A 22,557-nucleotide genomic window follows, 5' to 3' on the forward strand; every position below is an offset into this window, starting at 1 on the left:
CGAAACCAATCGCCTGTGATATTCTGTTTGTAGAGATCCAGATCTTCTTACATCTCAGGCTGATTTTGTGGGTGTTCAGAGTGGTCTGGTAGATATCCAGCTCAATTCAGGGGACCAGTTTTAATAGGGTCCCCTACTCCTCTGCCATCTTTTTTCCCCTTATTTTTACGACTTTTGTGTTTCCTACTTTTCATACTCTCATTTATGGTCTTTTCTTTCTACTCAAAGTGTCCCCTTTCATATTTTTTGCAGGGCTGGTTTAGTGGTCCTGAATTCCTTTAGTTTTTGTTTGAGAAACTCTTTATCTCTCCTATTCTGATAGCCTTGCTGGATATAGTATTCTTGGCTGCATATTTTTCTCATTTAGTGCTCTGAATATATCATGCCAGTCCTTTCTGGGCTGCCAGGTCTCTGTGGATATATCTGTTGCCAATCTAATGTTTCTACCATTGTAGGTTACAAATCTCTTGTCCCGAGCTGCTTTCAGGATTTTCTCTTTGTCTCTGAGACTTGTACATTTTACTATTAGATGTTGAGGTGTTGACCGATTTTTATTGATTTTGAGGGGGGTTCTCTGTGCCTCCTGGATATTGATGCCTGTTTCTTTCCCCAAATTTGGGAAGTTCTCTGCTATAATTTGCTCCAGTATACCTTCTGCCCCTCTCTCTCTTTCTTCTTCTTCTGGGATCCCAATTATTCTAATGTTGTTTCGTCTTACGGTATCGCTTATCTCTCGAATTCTGCCCTCGTGATCCAGTAGTTGTTTATCTCTCTTTTTCTCATCTTCTTTATTTTCCACCATTTGGTCTTCTATATCACTGATTCTCTCTTCTGCCTCATTTATCCTAGCAGTTAGCACCCCCATATTTGATTGCACCTCATTAATAGCCTTTTTGATTTCGGCTTGGTTAGATTTTAGTTCTTTTACTTCTCCAGAAAGGGTTTCTCTAATAACTTCCATGCTTTTTTCAAGCCCAGCTAGTATCTTTAAAGTGATGATTCTGAACTCTAGATCCGACATCCTACTAATGTCCATATTGAGTAGGTCCCTGGCAGTCGGTACTATCTCTTGTTCTTTTTGTTGAGGTCATTTTTTCCATCTTGTCATTCTGTTCAGAGGAGAATAGATTCATGAGAGAACAAAATGCTAACAGGGTAACAACGTCCCCAGAAAATATACTCTAAACAAATCAGAAAAGACCTGAAACAGTGGGAAAAGAAAGGGAAAGAGAGGAAAAAGAAAAAGATAAAGATAAAAACAAACAAAAACAGAACAGAACAACAAAAAAAAATATATGATCAGGCTGGTATATAGATCAGTGCCACACACTAGATTTTGGGTGTATTTTGGTCTGTTAGAAGAAAGTGCCTCCCAAAATTTTAAAGAAAGAAAAACTTATATATGTACAAAACTAAGGGTTGATATGATGAAGGGATGGAATATGACTGTAAAGATGGAAATTATAAAAAATTTTATAAAAGGAATTGATAAGAAGTTGTTTGAAAAAAGAAAGAAGAGGATTTAAAAAAAAAAGGGAGAGAATGTGATCAGGCAGGGGAGTAGAAATAAACCATGCACTAGAGATTTAGAGTATATTTTGATCCGTTAGAAGAAACTATTCCAAAATTTTAAAGAGAGAACAACTTATATATATATGCCAAAAATATGGGTAATTACTATGAAGGGATAGAATATGACTCTAAAAATGAAAAATAAAAATGTTTTTTAAAAAAGGGATTGATAAGATGTTGGTTGAAAAAGGGAAAAAGAAAAATTCAAAAAAAAAAAAAGATAAAAAGTTAAAAAAAAATTAACTTTGAAAGACTAAAGAATCATGGTAAAAAAGCCATGAATTCTATGTGCAGTATTCCCCTAGCGCTGGAGTTCTGCCATTCTCATTGATCGTTAAACTTGGTCTTGGCTGGCTGTTCTCGCTGATCTTCTGTGGAGGGGCCTGTTGCCGTGGTTCCCAAATGTCTTTGCCGGAGGCAGAATTGCCCCGCCCTTGCCGGGTCTGGGCTAAGTAATCTGCTCAGGTTGCTCTCCGGAGCTTTTGTTCCCTGCGAGCTCTCCGTACAGCTTTGGAGGCGGAGAGTGAAAATGGCGGCCTCCCAATCTCCACCCCGGAGGAGCCGAGAACTCGGGCCCCGCTCCTCTGTGAGCCCCTAGAGAAAAGCTGTCAGTCACTCCCGTCTCCCCGGTCTCCGGCCACACTCCGTGCTCACCCGGCCTGTGACCGCGCGTTTCTATCTCTGGCACCCGACCCCGGGTGGGGTCTCCAAACCCAGCAGATCCCTGCGGTGCACTCCCGTGCGGCTCCTCCCGGGGGAGGAAGGGGAGTCTCCCCGGATCTGCCACTTTTTGGGTCCCTGCTGGAGGAGCAGGGGCCCGACTGTGCCGCGGATCACGGTTTATGGCCACCCCGAGCTGAGAGCCCACGCCTGGGCTCTGTCTCTGCAGCCGGCTTCCCCGCTCCAATACCTGGGCGCTCTGCTGCACTCAGGCACCCCCGGTCTTTCTGTGACCCCGAGGGTCCTGAGACCACACTTTCCCGGAGGGTTCCACCCCCTGCTTAGCCACCGGAGTGTCGTCCCTCAGCGGAGCAGACTTTTAAAAGTTGCGATTTTGTGCTCCGCGGCTCTATCACTTGCCAGAAGCGGCTGATGGAGGCCCCTCCCCCGCCATCTATTCTCCCGAATATCGCCTCGGATTCACTTCTCCGTAGGTCCTACCTTCCAGGAAGTGGTCACTTTTCTGTTCAGAGAGTTGTTGCTCTTCTTTTCTTCGATCTCCTCTTGAGTTTGTAGGTGTTCAGAATGGTTTGATCCCTACCCAGCTGAATTCCTGAGACCAGACGAAATCCAGGTCTCCTACTCCTCTGCCATCTTGCTCCGCGCCCCCATTATAGAATTTTAAAAATCAGTCTTGATATTAATAGAGCAAGTCCTGTTACCTTATTCTTCTTCAGGATTTCAAAAAGATATTCTTGGCCCTTAGCATTTCCATGCAAAATTTTAGAATCAGCTTGTGAAGACTGACCAATCAATCAAAAAATAAATTGAGCAGTATTGACAACTTGACAGTATTGTGTTTAAAGTTGTATTTCTGCACTTATTTAGGTCTTCATCATCTCTTTAGCATTCCATAGTTTTATCTTATAGTGGCAGTGTACATCATTTGTTAGATTTATTTCTAGGCCTAGGAAATTCTTTTTTTTTTAATTGAAATATAATTGGCATCCAGTGGTATATTAGTTTCAGATATACATTCTAATGTTTCAACAATTATATATATTACTCAATACTCATCATGATAAATGTGCTTTTAATCTCCTTTATCTGTTTCATCCATCACCTCCAACTACCTCCTCGCTGGCAAACACCAGTTTATTCTCTGTAGTTGAGTCTAGTTTTTGTTGTTTATCTCTTTTTTTTCTTTGTTTTGTTTCTTAAATTCCACATTTGAGTGAAATCACATGGTATTTGTGTTTCTTTGTCTGACTTATTTCACTTAGCATTATACCCTGTAGATCAATCCATATTGTTGCAAATAGCAAGATCATATTCTTTTTTTATGGCTGACTAATATTCCATTGAAATATACACTACATCTTCTTTACCCATTCATCTATGGATGGACACTTGGGTTGCTTCCATATCTTGGCTATTGTAAATAATGCTTCAATAAACATCGGGTTCATATGTCTTTTCAAAATAGTGTTTCTGTTTTCTTTGGTCAAATACCCAGTAATGGAATTACTGGATCATATGGTACCTCTTAACTTTATGTTATTATATATTTGTAATTAAAAAAATTAAGTATATAATTATTTATATTTAGAATTTAATTGACTTCTGGATATTAATTTTGTATCCAGCTATTTTAAAAAAGTCTCTTACAAATTCCAATAATTTGTTGATTATCTAAGATTTTCTGTATTCACAGTCATATCATATCCAGGTAATGAATTTTGTTTCTTCCTTTCCAAACTTTATCTCTTTTATTGTTCTTATTTTGTTCCACTATCTAGGACTTTTAATAGAAGGTAGAACAGGAGTTGCATCGTCTTCCTGATCTCAAAGTGATGGTTTTTATAATTTCTCTTTTTGGTATGTTGTTTTCTATAGGTTGTTTTGTAGATACCCTTCAATAAATCAAAGAAATTCCCTTCTAGTCTTATATTGATAGTCATAACTTTAAAAAATTTATTGATGTAGATGAATTATATTAATTGATATTCTAATATTCAACTAATTTTGAATAGCTAGGATAAACCCAATTTGGACATGATGTATTATTCATTTTAGGTATTGATATAATTTACTAAATTTCTTCTGGATTTTTGCCAGTAATTTTCTTTTCTTATGCTGTCATTGTCAGGGTTTGGTATTAAGGTTATGCTAATCTAATAACACAGATTTAGGGATATTGCATCTTTTATTATTTATGGGTAAATTAACATATAATTTACATTATTTCTTCCTTGAATGTTCAGCAAAACTCACTGGTTAAATCATCTGGCCCCGAGTTTTCTTTGTGGACACATTTTTTACTACTATTTCCATTTATTTAATGCTTACAGGATTATTCATTTTTCTCTAATTTCTTCTTGATTCTGTTTTAGTGTGTTATATTTTTCTAGGAATTTGTTCATTTCTTCTAAATCTTCAAACAAGTTGTTACAAAGTTGTTGAACTACACTCTTGATCTGTTTGTTAGTTATTTCAATGAATCAACTTTTGGATTTCTTAATTATCTCTTTTATAAATTATTTTCTATTTCAAAAATTGATGCTCCTATCTTAATTAGTATCTTTACTCTATGAGCTTATTTTTATCTTCTTCTTTACCCATTAAGTTTTTTTCTTTTTGATATATGTATATAAGGCCACATGTTTTTCTTTAAATACTGTTAGCTGCATGCCATAAGTTTTAATAGTGATTTTGTTATTGTACACTTATGATGTTCTCATTTGTATTTTGATTTTATTTGTCCATAAGTTTCATATATATCCATATCCTGTGTGTATTATTTTAATCATTTGGAATTTGTTGTAATTCACTTTCTAGTCTCATACATTTTTGTATATATATCTAGTGAGATTAAAAATAATATGTATTTTTGCCATCAATGGATACAGTATTCTATATATTTCCAACAGGTCAGATTTGTTATTCATCTTGTTAAAATCTTTTTTATCTGTCCTGATTTTTAAAATCTGTCTAATCTGTCAATTTCTAAAAGAGGTGTGTTAAAGTACCCCATTATGATCATAGATATGTCTATGTTTCTTTGTAGTTCTGTCCATTTTTGCTTTACATATTTTAAAGCTGTGTTATTAGAGGTATAGAATTTTATTATACTTCTTGTTAAATTGAACCTTTTACCATATGGAGTTTTCCTCTTTATCTTTAGTAAAACCTTTGAATTAAAGTCTTTACTTCCTGAATGTTAAAAATAATGTTTTGGTTAATATTTGCATAGCATTACTTTTTGCTTTTACTTTCAACTTCTCTATTCCTTTGTGTTTTAGATATGACTCATAAACAACATGCAGCTAATTTAGTTATAGTATTTTAATCTAGTCTGATGATCTTTTTATTTCAAATGGGGCCTTTAGAGACTAAAATTGCTAATATATCTGAATTAGAAACTATCATCTTTTAATATTTCCTATTTAGCATGCTTATTTTATGTTTTTTTTCTTTTATTTCTTATTTGGATTGACAGTTCTTTTTTTTTTATTTTTTTAATTTTTAAATTTTTTTATTCTTATGTTAATCCCCATACATTACATCATTAGTTTTAGATGTAGTTTTCCATGATTCATTGTTTGTGCATAACACCTAGTGCTCCATGCAGAACGTGCCCTCCTCAATACCCATCACGAGGCTAACCCATCCTCCCAACCCCCTCCCCTCTAGAACCCTCAGTTTGTTTTTCTGAGTGCATCATCTCTCATGGTTCGTCTACCCCTCCGATTTCTCCCCCTTCATTCTTCCCCTCCTGTTACCTTCTTCTTCTTTTTTTTTTTCTTAACATATATTGCATTATTTGTTTCAGAGGTACAGATCTGAGATTCAATAGTCTTGCACAATTCACAGTGCTTACCAGAGCACATACCCTCCCCAGTGTCTATCACCCAGTCACCCCATCCCTCCCACCCCACCCCCCACTCCAGCCACCCTCAGTTTGTTTCCTGCGATTAAGAATTCCTCATATCAGTGAGGTCATATGATACATGTCTTTCTCTGTTTGACTTATTTCGCTCAACATAATACCCTCCAGTTCCATCCACGTCGTTGCAAATGGCAAGGTTTCATTCCCGTTGATGGCTGCATAATATTCCATTGTATATATATACCACATCTTCTTTATCCATTCATCTGTCGATGGACATCTTGGCTCTTTTCACAGTTTGGCTGTTGTGGACATTGCTGCTATAAACATCGGGGTGCACGTACCCTTTCAGATCCCTACTTTTGTATCTTTGGGGTAAATACCCAGTAGTGCAATTGCTGGGTCATAGGGTAGCTCTATTTTCAACTTTTTGAGGAACCTCCATACTGTTTTCCAGAGTGGCTGCACCAGCTTGCATTCCCACCAACAGTGTAGGAGGGTTCCCCTTTCTCCGCATCCCCGCCAGCATCTGTCGTTTCCTGACTTGTTAATTTTAGCCATTCTGACTGGTGTGAGGTGGTATCTCATTGAGGTTTTGATTTGGATTTCCCTGATGCCGAGCGATATTGAGCACTTTTTCATGTGTCTGTTGGCCATTTGGATGTCTTCTTTGGAAAAATGTCTGTTCATGTCTTCTGCCCATTTCTTGATTGGATTCTTTGTTCTTTGGGTGTTGAGTTTGATGAGTTCTTTATAGATTTTGGATACTAGCCCTTTATCTGATATGTCATTTGCAAATATCTTCTCCCATTCTGTCGGTTGTCTTTTGGTTTTGTTGACTGTTTCCTTTGCTTTGCAAAAGCTTTTTATCTTGATGAAGTCCCAATAGTTCATTTTTGCCCTCATTTCCCTTGCCTTTGGCGATGTTTCTAGGAAGAAGTTGCTTCGGCTGAGGTGGATTGACAGTTCTTAAGTCATTTTATTTTTTGCCCTCTTCTAATGTAGAAGATATGCAGTGTGTTTCTATTTATATGTAGTGTGTGTCCTATTAAGATGTACACTTTACTTTTCAAATCTTTTTATTTCCAGAAGTCATATTTGGTTCTTTTTCAAGTCTCCTACTTTACTATTCATAATGTTCTGTTCTCCATAGATATTTTAAGCTTTTTTTTTTCATAGAGATTATATGTATCTGATAGGAAATATATTTTGAATTGTATTAATCCCAAGCCAGGGAAAATTTTAGAGGTATCCCTCTAAAGGGGAAGCCCACAAAGGAGATAGAATATAAATGGTCAGAGGTGTAGTATAACTAGGGTGATAACGTGGAGTTCAAGGACTTTCAGAGGAGGAGGTTGTGGTTATTGCTGTTTTATGTCTTTCCAGGCAGTTACAGTAGAGTAAGAGAGAGACAAGCGTGTTGAAGACACATATCAGAGAATGATTTTAATGATATTAATTATGGACTCTGTATGTAATCCAAGTAGCACAAGAAAGGAATTAAGGACACGTAGGTGATAATGGGCAATTTAATGGTGGTAGGATCAAGGGATTACAGATTAGGAGAGTAGAAGAATTGACAGTATAAAGGTACTAGGTGACAAGGGTTGAAAAGATGTGGTCAGATACTTACTTGAGATCATGGATTTGTAATGACAAGATTTAGGATATGACCATGAGAATGAGTGGCTGGATTACGGTGAAGCTGAGGCTCACTGGGGGGCAAGAGGTCAAGGAATTGACCTGTAGTTTACAGTGACCAAGGATTACTATATGTCAAACATAATGCTTAGTTCTGCCCATGAATTATGCCATTTAATTCTCATAACACTCCTATACGGCAGTATTATCATTATCAACATTTTATAGATGAGAATGTTGAGTCAAATCATTCACCCAATCTCAGATTTCTGGGTGTGGTATATCAAGAATTGGCACTAAGATGTTTCTGGCTTCAAAGCTTTTAATAATGGCAGTGCTTTGAGGCTAAGTGGAATTAGATGGCCTCAAAAGAAACTCTTGTGACAAACTGAGGCAAAGAAATGTCAGAGTTGGCTTTATAGTATCTCAGTAGCATCATTTGGCATGCCTCAGTTCAGGTAATGTTCTGGCAGATAGTGCCTCATAGTATCCAAGTGGGGAGTTGGTGGGCAGAGTGTCAGTATCTGGTAGTTTCTAGGCACTGAGGTAAAGAAGTTTTAGGAATCCTAATTGAAGAATGTGCTGTATCAGTGTCTTGTACATAGTAGATGCTCAAAAGTTTGTGATAAAATGAATTTGTATTTGGACAGGATCTAACAGCAGACATCCTGATGGCAGGTCTTTAGACAGGCATTTTATGTATATTATTTAATCTAGAATTTTTATGAATATTACTATTCCCATTTTACATTGAAGAAGGAAGTCTTTAAGGCCTAACATGACTAGTATTTGGTAGTGCTGAGTAGTCTCTTGATCTGGTAGTGTGAAGGTGATCTTTATACTATCTTATCTCATTTATGGATGTGACTTTTTCAAGGTAACATTCATTCATTAACTATTTATTAAGTATGCATTATTTATCAGGCATTCTGTGCATTGGGCATATATCCATGAAGAAGACAAGGAAAATTCCTTGTCCCCATTGAGCTTATATTGTGCTAGAATAACAAACAATAGCAAAAAAACCCATGAAATATATATTAGAAGTGCAAATGAGATATTACTCAGCCATCAGAAAGGATGAATACTTATCATTCACAATGACATGGATGGAACTGGAGGGTATAATGCTAAGTGAAATAAGTCAATCAGAGAAAGACAATTATCATATGGTTTCACTAATATGTGGAATATATAAGAAATAGCACAGAGGATCATAGGGGAAGGGAGGGAAAACTGGGAAGAAATCATAGAGGGAGACAAACCATGAGAGACTCTTGACTCCGGGAATCAAACTGAAGGTTGTGGAAAGGGAGGTGGGTTGTGGCATGAGGTAACTGGGTGATGGGTATTAAGGAAGGCACGTGATGTGATGAGCACTGGGTGTTATACGCAACTAATGAATCATTGAACACTACATCAAAAACCAATGATGTACTATATGTTGGCTAATTGAATTTAAATTAAAAAATAAATAACAATAAAAGAAGTTTAATTAAAAAAAGAAAGAAAAAAAAGTGCAAATGAGGAAAAATAGAGCAGGCAACTGCATACGAAGTATCCAGGATGTGAAGAAGGATTGAAATTTTAGGTAGGGTGGTCAGTGAAGGCCTCATTGAGAAAGCTGATATTTGAGCAAAAACATGAAGTGAGAGAAAGAACAAACTATCTGGAAATTAGATGGAAAAATAGTCCCAGTAGAGGCAATAGCAGTTGCAAAGTCCTTAGAGTTGGAACATGCCTGGTATATCCAATTGGCAGCAAGGAGGTCATAGTGGCTGAAGTGCAGTGAGTAAGAGAGGAGGGTAGTAGAGGATAAGGTTAGCCAGCTATTTGGAGATTAGATCATGTAGGTCCTTGTAGATCATAACATGGCTTTTGAACTGCGGAGCAATTGGAAGATTTTGAGCAGAAGAGAGACATGATCTGACTTAACGGTTTTAAAGTTCACTCTGTTGTACAGAGACAAGACTGTAGGGAAGCAAGGGCAGAGTCAACAAGCCCAGTTAAGAGGCTTTTACAGCGATCTCAGCAAAAGATGCTGAGCCCAAGTAATAGCAGCAGAGGTGATGATCAGTGGTTTTATTCTGGATGTTTCTTTTTAAATGCAATGCCAATGAGACTTGCTGACAGATTGGATGTGGGGTATGAGACTAAAAGAGAAGTCAAGAATGACATCAGAGTTTTTACTCTGAGCAAATGGAAGGGTAATTGCCATTACCTGATATTGGAAAGACTACAGGGGGACCAGGTTTGTATGTGTAGGGAGGTGAATATCTGAACCTCAGATTTAAGATGCTTCTCAGACATCTAAGTGCAGATGTGGGTTGCAGGAGATATCTGGGATACAGATATTAATTTGCAAGTCATCAGCTTATAGATGGTATTTCCCTCTGGTTTGTTACTTGTACTCTCCTTTAGCTCTTGAGCAGAGTGAATTGGTTGAGTAACCATTTGTTATTTTGGCTGTGCAACCACGTATTATGGTGGCTTGAGCATGTGTCATAATTGTGTGTTCATGTACCATGGATAATCCATTCTAATATCAAGATTATCTGAGCCTGCACAAGGGTTATCCCCTCCTATTTCATAGTCAATCAGCTCCTATCATAGGTATCTGCTATAGTGCCCATCGTTATCTGAATATGCTTATTGGTTGTAAGTTCATATGTCATTGGTGTTTATCCATATGCTGTACTTATAGGACCATATACCATGGTGGTTTACTTTAGCAATGTGGCTTGGATTCTCTATATCAACTTTAAAACTAGAATTAGTGTCGCATTCTGTTCATGCAGCATAGTTGTTTAAATATCCATGTCATTATATGATGTTCTTTTGCTGTAATTTTCAGTTTATTCATTATGGATGTGTGTGCTATACTTCTTTGTTTATATGTTATAGATAGCTATTTATTCACTATTGATCATCATTACTAAAGAGATATCAGTTCTTCATTGTGGCCACCTGCATCTATATCTTATCTCTCTGCTCCAGTCAGAAAAATTTTGAGCATGTTTGCCTACTCTTGGACCATGGCCTTCTGTTCCTGCACCATGGCCGTCTACTCCACTAGTATGGCTGTCTGCTCCTAAACCATGTCACTTAATTCCTGATCATGGGTGCTGTGATACACACAGTTTGTGTGCACACATCATGGTTAAGGACTGATATACCAAATCTCTCTTCACACACATCATGGTTGTCTAAGCATACTATAATTGTCTATAGCTACATGAATACTTTATCATGTTTGAAGGCTCTTTAAGTGTTAAGGCTTTCAGTTTATGCACTATGGTCACTTGAAAATTCACCAAGTTTGTCAGAAGAAGAATTTTAAGGGTCTGCCGTCCTACAGTCCTTGTTTGCAGTTGTTTGATGGTCATCTGAGCATGTGTCAGGGATGTATGTTCATTTAATGCTAATACCTGCTAATATGCCACATTGCTGTGTATATATACCAGGATTGGGGACTGTTTGTAGATATTTTTTAACTTGTTAAGGCTACCTGTTCCAGTAGCATTTTTTTAATTAAAAAATTTAACTGTGGGGCGCCTGGGTGGCTCAGTTGGTTAAGCGACTGCCTTCGGCTCAGGTCATGATCCTGGAGTCCCGGGATCGAGTCCCGCATCGGGCTCCCTGCTCGGCAGGGAGTCTGCTTCTCCCTCTGACCCTCCTCCCTCTCATTCTCTCTCTCTCTCAAATAAATAAATAAAATCTTAAAAAAAAAAAAAAATTTAACTGTGGTTAAAAGCACATAAAAAATCTTAATCACTTTTAAAAGTGCAGTTTAGTAGTGTTAATTATTCACATTGTTGTGCCACAGTCCTGTGGCATGCTTTTGATCATGTATAATGTCTTCTTTTAAGACTTTATTTATTTATTTGATACAGAGAGAGGGAGTACAAGCAGGGGGAGTGGCAGGCAGAGGGAGAGGGAGAAGCAGGCTACTGAGCAGAGGGCCCGATGTGGGGCTCGATCCCAGGACCCTGAGATCACGACCTGAGCCAAAGGCAGACACTTAACCGACTGAGCCACCAGGTGCCCCTTGATCATATATAATGTTTTAAGGAAGTGTTTACCAAGGCCCTGTTGTCTTGTTCAGTGATTATTAGGCTCATGTGTTATGGTTTTCTGACATATAGTGTGGTCAAATTGTTTTATACATAAATGTCTTCACATGCATTATAATAATGATGTTTGTTAACAAAATGTTATAGGGGTGCCTGGGTGGCTCAGTCAGTTAAGTGTCTGCCTTCAGCTCAGGTCATGATCCCAGGGTTCTGGGATGGATCCCCACATCAGGCTTTTTGCTCAGCGGGGAGCCTACTTCTCCCTCTCGCTCTCCCTCTGCCTGCCGCTCTGCCTGCTTGTGCTCTCTCTCTTTCAAATAAATAAATAAAATCTTTTTTAAAAAAACCCCAAAAACAAAGAGTTATGGTATTTGGAGGACACATATTATGTCCAACTTCCTCTATATGTGATGGCTGTCTTCTCATAGTTAGGTGAACATGTACCTTAGTCTGAGTATATATAACATTGTTGTCTTTTTATGCATCATGTATCATAGTTTTCTCCTTCCAAATCATGAACATTTGCTTCTGTAGCATTGGCATCTATTCTTACTGTGAGAACAATTGATGCTTTTTTACCATAATCATAACCCATAGTATATAGTAGGATAGTGTAGTTGAACACACACTATGGGTCTCTTTGCTCGTGCAGCATAGCTATGAGAATAGGAGAAGTCCTATACCCAGGATTGTTGCTCATATACTTATGTTTTCTGAGCATCTGTCATAGTTCTGTCTCATATTCCATGGATTATTTTTTGCAATTTGGACTTAATATCCTATACCAAGTCTCTTTGTTCCTGTAGAGTAATTGTCAATTTTGTATGATGATTATTTGACTATTAGCATTTGTCGTATAATCATACAACATTTAGGGTATACTAAAGAACTTTGGATGTTCAAGCATATATCATGGTTACTATTCATACCACAGCTGATTCTCATGCCCCAGAATCATCTGCTCATGCACCATATTTTCTTACTTATATGCTATGCTTTTCTGAACTGTTAATTTCTGTAAAATGACCATCAACTCTTGTATAGTTACTGAATCATGAGTGCCACAGCCCATATATTATATTGACCATAAAAATTGCTTTTTTTTCGATGCCTAAGCTACACATTAGAAGAGAAATAATTAAGATTAGAGCAGAGATCAATGAATTAGAAACCAGGAACACAGTAGATCAGATCAATGAAACTAGAAGCTGGTTCTTTGAAAGAAATAATAAGATCGATAAAGCACTGGCCAGACTTATCCAAAAGAAAAGAGAAAGGACCCAAATTAATAAAATTATGAATGAAAGGGGAGAGATCACGACTAACACCAAGGAAATAGAAACAATTCTTAGAAATTTTTTTTTTAAAGATTTTATTTATTTATTTGAGACAGAGAGAATGAGAGAGACAGAGAGCACATGAGAGGGGGGAGGGTCAGAGGGAGAAGCAGACTCCCTGCCGAGCAGGGAGCCTGATGCGGGACTCGATCCCGGGACTCCAGGATCATGACCTGGGCCGAAGGCAGTCGCTTAACCAACTGAGCCACCCAGGCGCCCAATTCTTAGAAATTATTATCAACAACTACATGCCAATAAGCTGAGCAATTGGGATGAAATGGATGCCTTCCTGGAAATTTACAAACTGCCAAGACTGAAACAGGAAGAAATTGACAACCTGAATAGGCCAATAACCAGTAACGAGGTTGAAGCAGTGATCAAAAACCTTCCAAAAAACAAGAGTCCAGGGCCTGATGGATTCCCTGGGGAATTCTACCAAACATTCAAAGAAGAAATAATACCTATTCTACTGAAGCTGTTTCAAAAAATAGAAACAGAAGGAAAACTTCCAGACTCATTCTATGAGGCCAGCATTACCTTAATCCCCAAACCAGGCAAAGACACCATCAAAAGGGAGAATTTCAGACCAATATCCCTGTTGAATATGAATTCCAAAATTCTCAACAAAATCCTAGCTAATAGGATCCAACAATACATTAAAAGAATCATCTACCACGACCAAGTGGGATTTATCCCTGGGATGCAAAGGTGGTTCAAATTTCACAAATCAATCAGTGTGATAGAACACATTAATAAGAGGAGAGAGAAGAACCATATGGTCCTCTCAATTGATGCAGAAAACACATTTGACAAAATACAGCATCCTTTCCTGATTAAAACTCTTCAGAGTATAGGGATAGAGGGAACATTCCTCAAGTTCATAAAATCCATCTATGAAAAACCCACAGCGAGTATCATCTTCAATGGGGAAAAGCTGAGAGCCTTTCCCTTAAGATCAGGAACACGTCAAGGATGCCAACTCTTGCCACTATTGTTCAACATAGTACTAGAAGTCCTACCAACACCAATCAGACAACAAAAAGAAAGGGTATTCAAATTAGCAAAGAAGAAGTCAAACTCTCTCTTTTCGCAGATGACATGATACTTTATGTGGAAAACCCAAAAGACTCCACCCCCAAATTACTAGAACTCATCCAGCAATTCAGTAATGTGGCAGGATACAAAATCAATGCACAGAAATCAGTTGCTTATACACTAACAATGCAACTATAGAAAGAGAAATTAGAGAATTGATTTCATTTACAATAGCACCAAAAACCATTGGATATCTCGGAATAAACCTAACTAAAGAGGTAAAGGATCTATAGGAAGTACAGAACACTCATGAAAGAAATTGAAGACATAAAAAAAATGGAAAAATATTCCATGCTCATGGATTGGAAGAATAAACATTGTTAAAATGTCTATGCTACCCAGAGCAATCTAAACCTTCAGTGCCATCCCGATCAAAATTCCAATGATATTTTTCAAAGTGCTGGAACAAACAATCCTAAAATTTCTATGGAATCAGAAAAGACCCCGAATTGCCAAAGAAATGTTGAAAAAGAAAAACAAAGCTGGGGGCATCACATTGCCTGATTTCAAGCTACATTACAAAGCAGTGATCACCAAGTCAGCATGGTACTGGCACAAAAACAGACATATAGACCAATGGAACAGAATAGAGAGCCCAGATATGGACCCTTAACTCTATGGTCAAATGATCTTTGACAAAGGAGGAAAAAATATGCAATGGAAAAAAGACAGTCACTTCAATAAATGGTGCTGGGAAAATTGGACAGCCACATGCAGAAGAATGAAACTCGACCATTCTCTAACACCATACACAAAGATAAACTCAAAATGGATGAAAGACCTCAGTGTGAGACAGGAATCCATCAAAATCCTAGAGGAGAACATAGGCAGTAACCTCTTTGACATCGGCCACAGCAACTTCTTTCAAGATACATCTCCAAAGGCTAGTGAAACAAAAGCAAAAATGAACTTTTGGGACTTCATCAAGATAAAGAGCTTCTTTTTTTTTTTTTTTTAAGATTTTATTTATTCATTTGAGGCACAGAGATACAGAGAGAGAGAGAGAAAGCATGAGCAGGGAGAGAGGCAGAGGCAGAGGGAGAAGCAGGCTCCTCACTGAGCCAGGAGCCCAATGTGGGGCTCGATCCCAGAACCCTGGGATCATGACCTGAGCTGAAGGCAGATGCTTAACCATCTGAGCCACCCATGCGCCCCAAGATAAAAAGCTTCTGCACAGCAAAGGAAACAGTCAACAAAACAAAGAATGGAAGATATTTGCAAATGACACTACAGATAAAGGGCTGGTATCCAAGATCTATAAAGAACTTCTCAAACTCAACACCCAAAAAAGAAATAATCAAGTCAAAAAATGGGCAGAAGATATGAAAAGACACTTCTCTGAAGAAGACATACAAATGGCTAACAGACACATGAAAAAATGTTCATCATCATTTAACCATTAGGGAAATTCAAATCAAAATCACATTGAGATACCACCTTACCGCAGTTAGAATGGCAAAAATTGACAAGGCAAGAAACAACAAATGTTGCAGAGGTTGTGGAGAAAGGGGAACCCTCTTACCCTGTTGGTGGGAATGCAAGTGGGTACAGCCACTTTGGAAAACAGTGTGAAGGTTCCTCAAAAAATTAAAAATAGAGCTACCCTATGACCCAGCAATTACACTCCTGGGTATTTACCCCAAAGACACAGATGTAGTGAAAAGAAGGGCCACATGCACCCCAGTGTTCATAGCAGTAATGTCTGCAATAGCCAAACTGTGGAAAGAGCCAAGATGCCCTTTAACAGATGAATGGATAAAGAAGATGTGGTCCATATATACAATGGACTATTCCTCGGCCATCAGAAAGGATGAATACTCAACTTTTACATCGATATGGATGGGACTGGAGGAATCTCCTAAGTGAAATAAGTCAAGCAGAGAAAGTCAATTATCATATGGTTTCACTTATTTGTGGAACATAAGGAATAGCATGGAGGACATTAGGAGAAAGAAGGAAAAATGAAGGGCGGAAAATTGGAGGGAGAGATGAACCATGAGAGACTATGGACTCTGAGAAACAAACTGAGGGTTTTAGAGGGGAGGGGGATGGGGGAATGGGTTAGCCCAGTGATGGTTATTAAGGAGGATAGGTACTGCATGGAGCTCTGGGTGTTATATGAAAACAATGAATCGTGGATCACCACATCAAAAACTAATGATGTATTGTATGGTGACTAACATAACATAATAAAAAAAAATTATACAACTAGGCACAAAAAAAGTAAAAATAGTTATGGTTTTGTAAAAAAAAATTGCTGTTTTTGTAAAACAAAAATTGTCAAATATTGGCAATTTTATATGATACAATCTAATATTATGACTATTTCTATCTGTAATGTGGACATTTCCTCATGTCAGAAGTTCGTCTTCTCCAGTATCATAGTTTTCTTTGCCTGTACAATATTCTGGTGAGAGAGACCCATAACTGATATATTAAGAATATGCAGGTTATGACTTGATAAATGAAGAAGCACAAGCCACCCACACGAGGTAAACAGGCAGCTCCCCCATCATCTGAGCTTCCACTTTGGGGAAGCGAAAATCCTGGGGTTGTTTTGATTGGAGATGCAGTTTTAATACGTTCATAGAAAAGAAGTAAAGTCACAAGGTTTATTTACTTACAAATCCCACCACAGGGAAGTGTAATGAGCTGGGGGAAGGACAGCACTCCCTCCCAGGTCACAAGCTAGCAAGAGATAGAGAGTAGGTTACAGGCACCTATTATTTATCAGGTGGTTGGGGTGGAGATCACTAACTTTTTGTGGGCTCAACTCTAAGTGGTTATTTTAAAACATGCCCTGGGAAAAGCAAAGCAGGAACTTGTAGTGGGAATCCTAAGTTTGGGTCCTTATCTAAATGTCCAGACTCTGGGTATGAGCAAGGTTGCCATATTGTAAAATGTCTAGGCAGCAACTCAAAATAGATGTTTTCTCATCCCAAAGATTCAAGAAGACAATTGAGTATAGAACATAGTGGCTACTTTTTTGGGGGTGGGATAAATTTAAAAAGACTTGTTCTTCATCTTCTTATCAACCATAATAGCTCTCCAGCATGTATCTGTATTACATATTAGTCCCTTGCATAAACTTTCCTTGGAAAAAATTTTTTAAAGCCTTTTATTCTCTCTGGAAGTTAAGCCACTGAAATGACTTAAAAAGAGTATGGTGTTGGGTCACAATTAGGTCTCCTTCAAGTGGTCAATGTCTCAGATTCAATGAAGCCATAAGGTTCAGAGATACTAAGAAAGTGCCACTTTATCCTGTTTTCTTAATCCCATGCCTTAGCTAAACATCCACCAGTCCAGAGTTCATAAAATAGCCTTGCACATAGGCAACTCTAAATCACATAATTCTATCATCAGTATAATTTGCTGACATTTTAGGGTCTTCCGTACTAGGAAGATAGACTTGGATTTCTTATGTTGCGGCCCCTACATGGGGCTGACTTTGCCCTCAAATATCTCTTTATGGGGAAACATTACATTCCTATTCTAGAGCGATGGTGTCTCATCATTTTGCATTTTCTCAACCTGATTCAGAGGAAACAGTTCATCTACTCCAAGACCTTTGATCTTTTGGAATATTGCTTAACTATAGAAATGAGAATCAATCCCAAAAATGTTATAAAGAGAGTTCAGGTCTTAATATTCTAATATTTCTTACAATATTACACAGTTAACTATGGCAAAGGCATTTGTGAGAGTAAAGATCAAATGGGATTGGGGGAAAATAAAATGAAGACATGAGAGATTATTTTAAACTCTTGGATTATGAAAGAGTAACTAAAGCTGAAAGAAGACAGGGAAAGAGATGAAATTGTAACCTAAGATTCTGAATTACTGATTTAGAGCTCTTTACACTTTCTTGGATGGGCTTTGGTATATTCAAGAAAGGAGTATGTTGGGAATGAATTTTGGTGGCATTGATGAACTGGGGAAAGGGGATTGTCACCTTAATCATTTAGTAACTGGACACTAGGGAAGTTAAATGGCTCTAATAGAATTGAATAAAATATTTTTTTTTTACCTTTTTCTTTTTTGCCTTCCACTCCTTCTCCTTCCTCTTTTCCCTGAACATGGCTCTCACAGGTCTCTCCAAGTTGGTGCCTAAGAAGATGATAATCACACAAATGAGTCACTTCTACACAACCAGCCTTGGGCTTCTTTTCCTGATTAATATTTTTCCTGTAATAACCGGCCAAGGGGAATCAAGACGACAAGAACCTGGAGATTTTGTGAAGCAGGATATTGGCGGGTAAGAACCCTTACCTCCTAGAACAAAAGAAAACTGTGATAAATTCTTGCCTTATACCAAAACTTTTGTTTTTTTTCCTAGATGAACTCAGGTACTCTGGTTCCTGATCCTTTAATATTACATTTTATTTTATTTATTTTATTTTATTTTTTGAGCTGTATTTCAATTTATTTCTTTTTTTATTTAAATTCAATTAAGGAGGGCATGTGATGTGATGAGCACCGGGTGTTATATGAAACTAATCAATCATTGAACACTACACCCAAAACTAACGATGTAGTATATATGGGCTAATTGAATTTACATTGTATTTTAAAAAAACATCATCCAAGCTCAGACTCTCAAGGTAGAAAGAGATCTCAAAGGTCTTCTTGAGCAAGTCCCTAGTTCATGTTTAAATTCCCTCTGTAACATCTTAAAAGCAGTTCTCTCCATCCATTTACACTCAATTGTTTTTTTTCTCTCTTAGATCTCCAACTTGTCCCTTATTATTGTCTCTGTTCCATTAGCATTTAAATGTGATCAAGAACCTCCCATGTTAAATTTGAAAATCTGCCTTCCAAATAGTGCCTTAAGTCTTTCCTCCTCTTCACAGTCCTACTTCCTGAAACAGCAGTTTTCTTTACTGTCTGTACTTACTCACCTCTCATCCATTCTTCCAGTGCTGCTGTCTGACTTCCAACCTCATGACTCTAAAGCAATTTCTGCAACCGAGATAGCCAATGTTGGCTCTGTTACTAAAATGAACACTTATCTGTTCTTTTATTACTCAACTTTTTTAAAAACTTTTTTAGTAGCATGTAGCAACATTCAACATTGTTGATTCTCCCCTCCCTCCTTAACTCCTTTTTTATTATGAAATAAAATACACACATATATAAACATGAATAAAATATAAATATGTGGTTTAAGAACAATTCTTTCTTTTACTTCAGAGACATCACAATTCCCTGTTTCTTAGATTAAGTTCTCTAGAAGCAGGGCCTGAGACAAGGATTCAAAAGCAAATAATTTATAGAGAGTGCTCTCAGAAAAACTTGTAAGGAAGCAAGGAAAGCAAGATGGGGAAGGGAGGAAAGTAAAGCAAAGATGTGATTTCACTTGAAGTGTAGCCTCCATTTGACCCCATGGGGATGAATGGCACTACAGATTTGGCCCACCTCAGGCAAGGGGCTGGACTTCTGTAGCCTCTTCCTAATCAGCCATTGTCTGTGGGCTAACTGGAGGAAGGCAGAACGTCCCAGGCATTTTAAGGAAAGGTGGCTTCCTTCAGCCAATGTTAATACTTTGAAGTAGTAGAGGGACAGTTTCCCTGGCCCAGTAAAAGAGATCTGGACACAGTACCAGCAGTAAATACTACATCTGATTTTCTTCATACTTTTATGGCTGTGCTCTCTTTAGAATTTTCCACAATATTACACAGCTGTATTAAAGGCCTTTGTGATATAAAGATCTTTTGTAGTATTTTTGGTAATCTTTTCCTTTGTTCACTCATGTGTTGGTGTTTTTCTTTGTTTTGTTCTAGGTGTTCTTACCATACAGACTCTGAGTGATTTAATCTATTCCCATGACATCATAACCTTCTATATATACCAATGACTTTCATCTCAGTTATCATTCCTAACTTCTTTTGAGTGTCATACCTCTATATTCAACATCTATTGGACATGTCTACTTGGCTACCCATAAACTCCTTAAACTAAGTATGTCCAAATTAGTTTCATCATCTCCATCTCCCTCCCCTACTCTTAACAACAACAAAAAAACAATGAACATGATATGCTTGTCTCCCATTTTCCTTGTTTTAGTCAATAACACCTCTATGCACCCCATTGTTCAAGCCAGAAACTGGGAATCATCTTTGCTAATTTTCTACCCTTTGCTTTCTAGATTGAATTATTTTCCAAGGTATATAATTACTACCCCCCCCCACATCTTTTGGATTCATCTACTTTTCCCCAACTTTCCAGCTACCACCTTAGTTTAATCCAATATTGTCTTCCACTTGGACTACTACAAAAGTCTCTAGTTGGTCTTACTTCCTGAAGTCTTGCTCCCACCCAAACTAACCTCTACTCTGTAGCCAATATTCTTGTAACCCAGCCTCTACCCATCTTGGCAGCCTTGTTTCTTAGTCCTCCTGTCCCCAAACTCTGTGTTCCTCAGCTGTATTAAACTTCTTTTGATTTTAAAACCCCATCTCTTTCAGAGAATATTATTAACAATGATCCTCTTAAGCCTTGAAATATTTAAGTATCATGCAGGATATTTTATTCTTTGGTGGTGGCTTTTGTGTTATTGTTTTACACTTGGCTACTACCCCATATTCTTGAAAGTATTAGGACTTGTTCCTAATTATTTTTGCAGGGTTATCTTAATACATGCTGAGTCTTTCCATCTATCAGAAATTTCAAAATAATTTCTGAGGCTGAGGGCTACAGAACTGGACTAATATGTCCTTAGAAACTTGGGCAATGAGGCCCTTTTTGTTCTTTACTCCAGTCTGGAAAAACAGGCTAATTCTGTTTTATTAACTTCTTATGTATCTGATTTCACCGGGCTATGATAGATGGTCTAAATAAGACGGAAATTCTAAATAAATGAGCTTTATTTTTTCAAGTCTTAAAGCCTTTTAAATTTTAACTCTGAGAATAAAGTTCTCTAAGAATGTATTGCATCTTTTCTTATAATCTTAAATAAAAATTTTGAACACAATAGTCCCTTCTCTTTGTAACTTTATGATCATCATAAAGAACATTCATTATGTTAATTCTATATTTGTATTTTTGTGTGTGTGTGTGTGTCTCCATGCTCAGTGTTAGTTGCAGCCTTTCCTGTTTACACTGGTTTGTTTACATCCTATTGGTGCCTAGAAAATCAGATAGCCAAACCTTTTAGTAATTATATTAAAGAGGACTTCAAGAGATCCTCCTTGAAAAAGCCAAAGTAGTGCTAGATTTAATATAAGGGAATTAGAAACTTTTTTTGGGGGGGGGTTACCTTCTTCCAAGTCCAGGGCAGTTCATGCTTTGGAAGGATGAGACTACTGAAACCCTGGCTCTAAATATTAGGGTTGGCACTGTATTTGTATTTGCTAGAAATAAAAAACCAATACAACTTACAACTATGTGGTATATGCTGGTAGTTCTGATACTTAGCAGAGCTGCTTCTTTTTGTCTGCTTGTTTTCATACCTTTGTAATGATGTTCTTTGTGTGTTGAAAAAATCCATTTGTTGCATTATTTTATCCACTTTTTTTCAAGTTTTTATTTAAATTCCAGTTAGTTAGTTCTACCATACAGTGTAATAATAGTTTCAGGTATAGAATTTAGTGATTCATCACTTACAAAGAACACCCACTGCTCATCACAAGTGTCCTCCTTAATCCCCATCACCTATTTAACCCATCCCCCACACCTTCCTTCCAGTAACCATCGGTGTGTTCTCTATAGTTAAGAGTCTGTTTTATGGTTTGCCTCTCTCTTTTTTTCCCCTATGTTCATCTCTTTTGTTTCTTAAATTCCACATATGAGTGAAATGATATGGTATTTGTCTTTCTCTCACTGACTTATTTCACTTTACATAATGCACTCTAGCTCCATCCACATCTTCACAAATGACAAGATTTCATTCTTTTTTTATGTCTGAATAATATTGTATTGTGTGTGTGTGTGTGTGTATACTGCTTCTTTATCCATTTATCAGTTGATTGAAATTTGGGCTCTTGATGTAATGAGCACTGGATGTTATATACAACTGATGAATCACTTAACTCTATCTCTGAAACTAACAATACACTATATGTTAATTAATTAAATTTAAATAAACAAATGTAGGCTCTTTCCATAATTGGGCTACTGTTGATAATGCCACTAAAATGTTGGGATGCATGTGTCCCTTTGAATCAGTATTTTTGTATCCTTTGGATAGATACCTAGTAGTGCAATTGCTGGGTTGTAGGGTAGTTCTATTTTTAACTTTTTGAGGAACCGCCATACTGTTTTCCAGAGTGGCTGCACCAGTTTGCATTGTAAG

General features: G+C 37.4%; 1 protein-coding gene across 1 annotated transcript in view; it reads left to right on the forward strand.

The window, feature by feature from the left end:
• GABRA3 (gamma-aminobutyric acid type A receptor subunit alpha3) overlaps window positions 1-22,557 on the forward strand; it is a 349,455-nt gene that overhangs the window by 92,812 nt on the left and 234,086 nt on the right. The window contains exon 2 of the mRNA XM_021683536.1: window positions 18,346-18,522. Coding sequence (XP_021539211.1) covers window positions 18,383-18,522 — 140 coding nt within the window. The 5' untranslated portion in view covers window positions 18,346-18,382. The remainder of the gene's footprint in view (window positions 1-18,345; window positions 18,523-22,557) is intronic.

This window comes from Neomonachus schauinslandi, chromosome X (genome assembly GCF_002201575.2).
Source record: "Neomonachus schauinslandi chromosome X, ASM220157v2, whole genome shotgun sequence".
In the NCBI taxonomy this organism is placed as follows: Eukaryota; Metazoa; Chordata; class Mammalia; order Carnivora; family Phocidae; genus Neomonachus; species Neomonachus schauinslandi.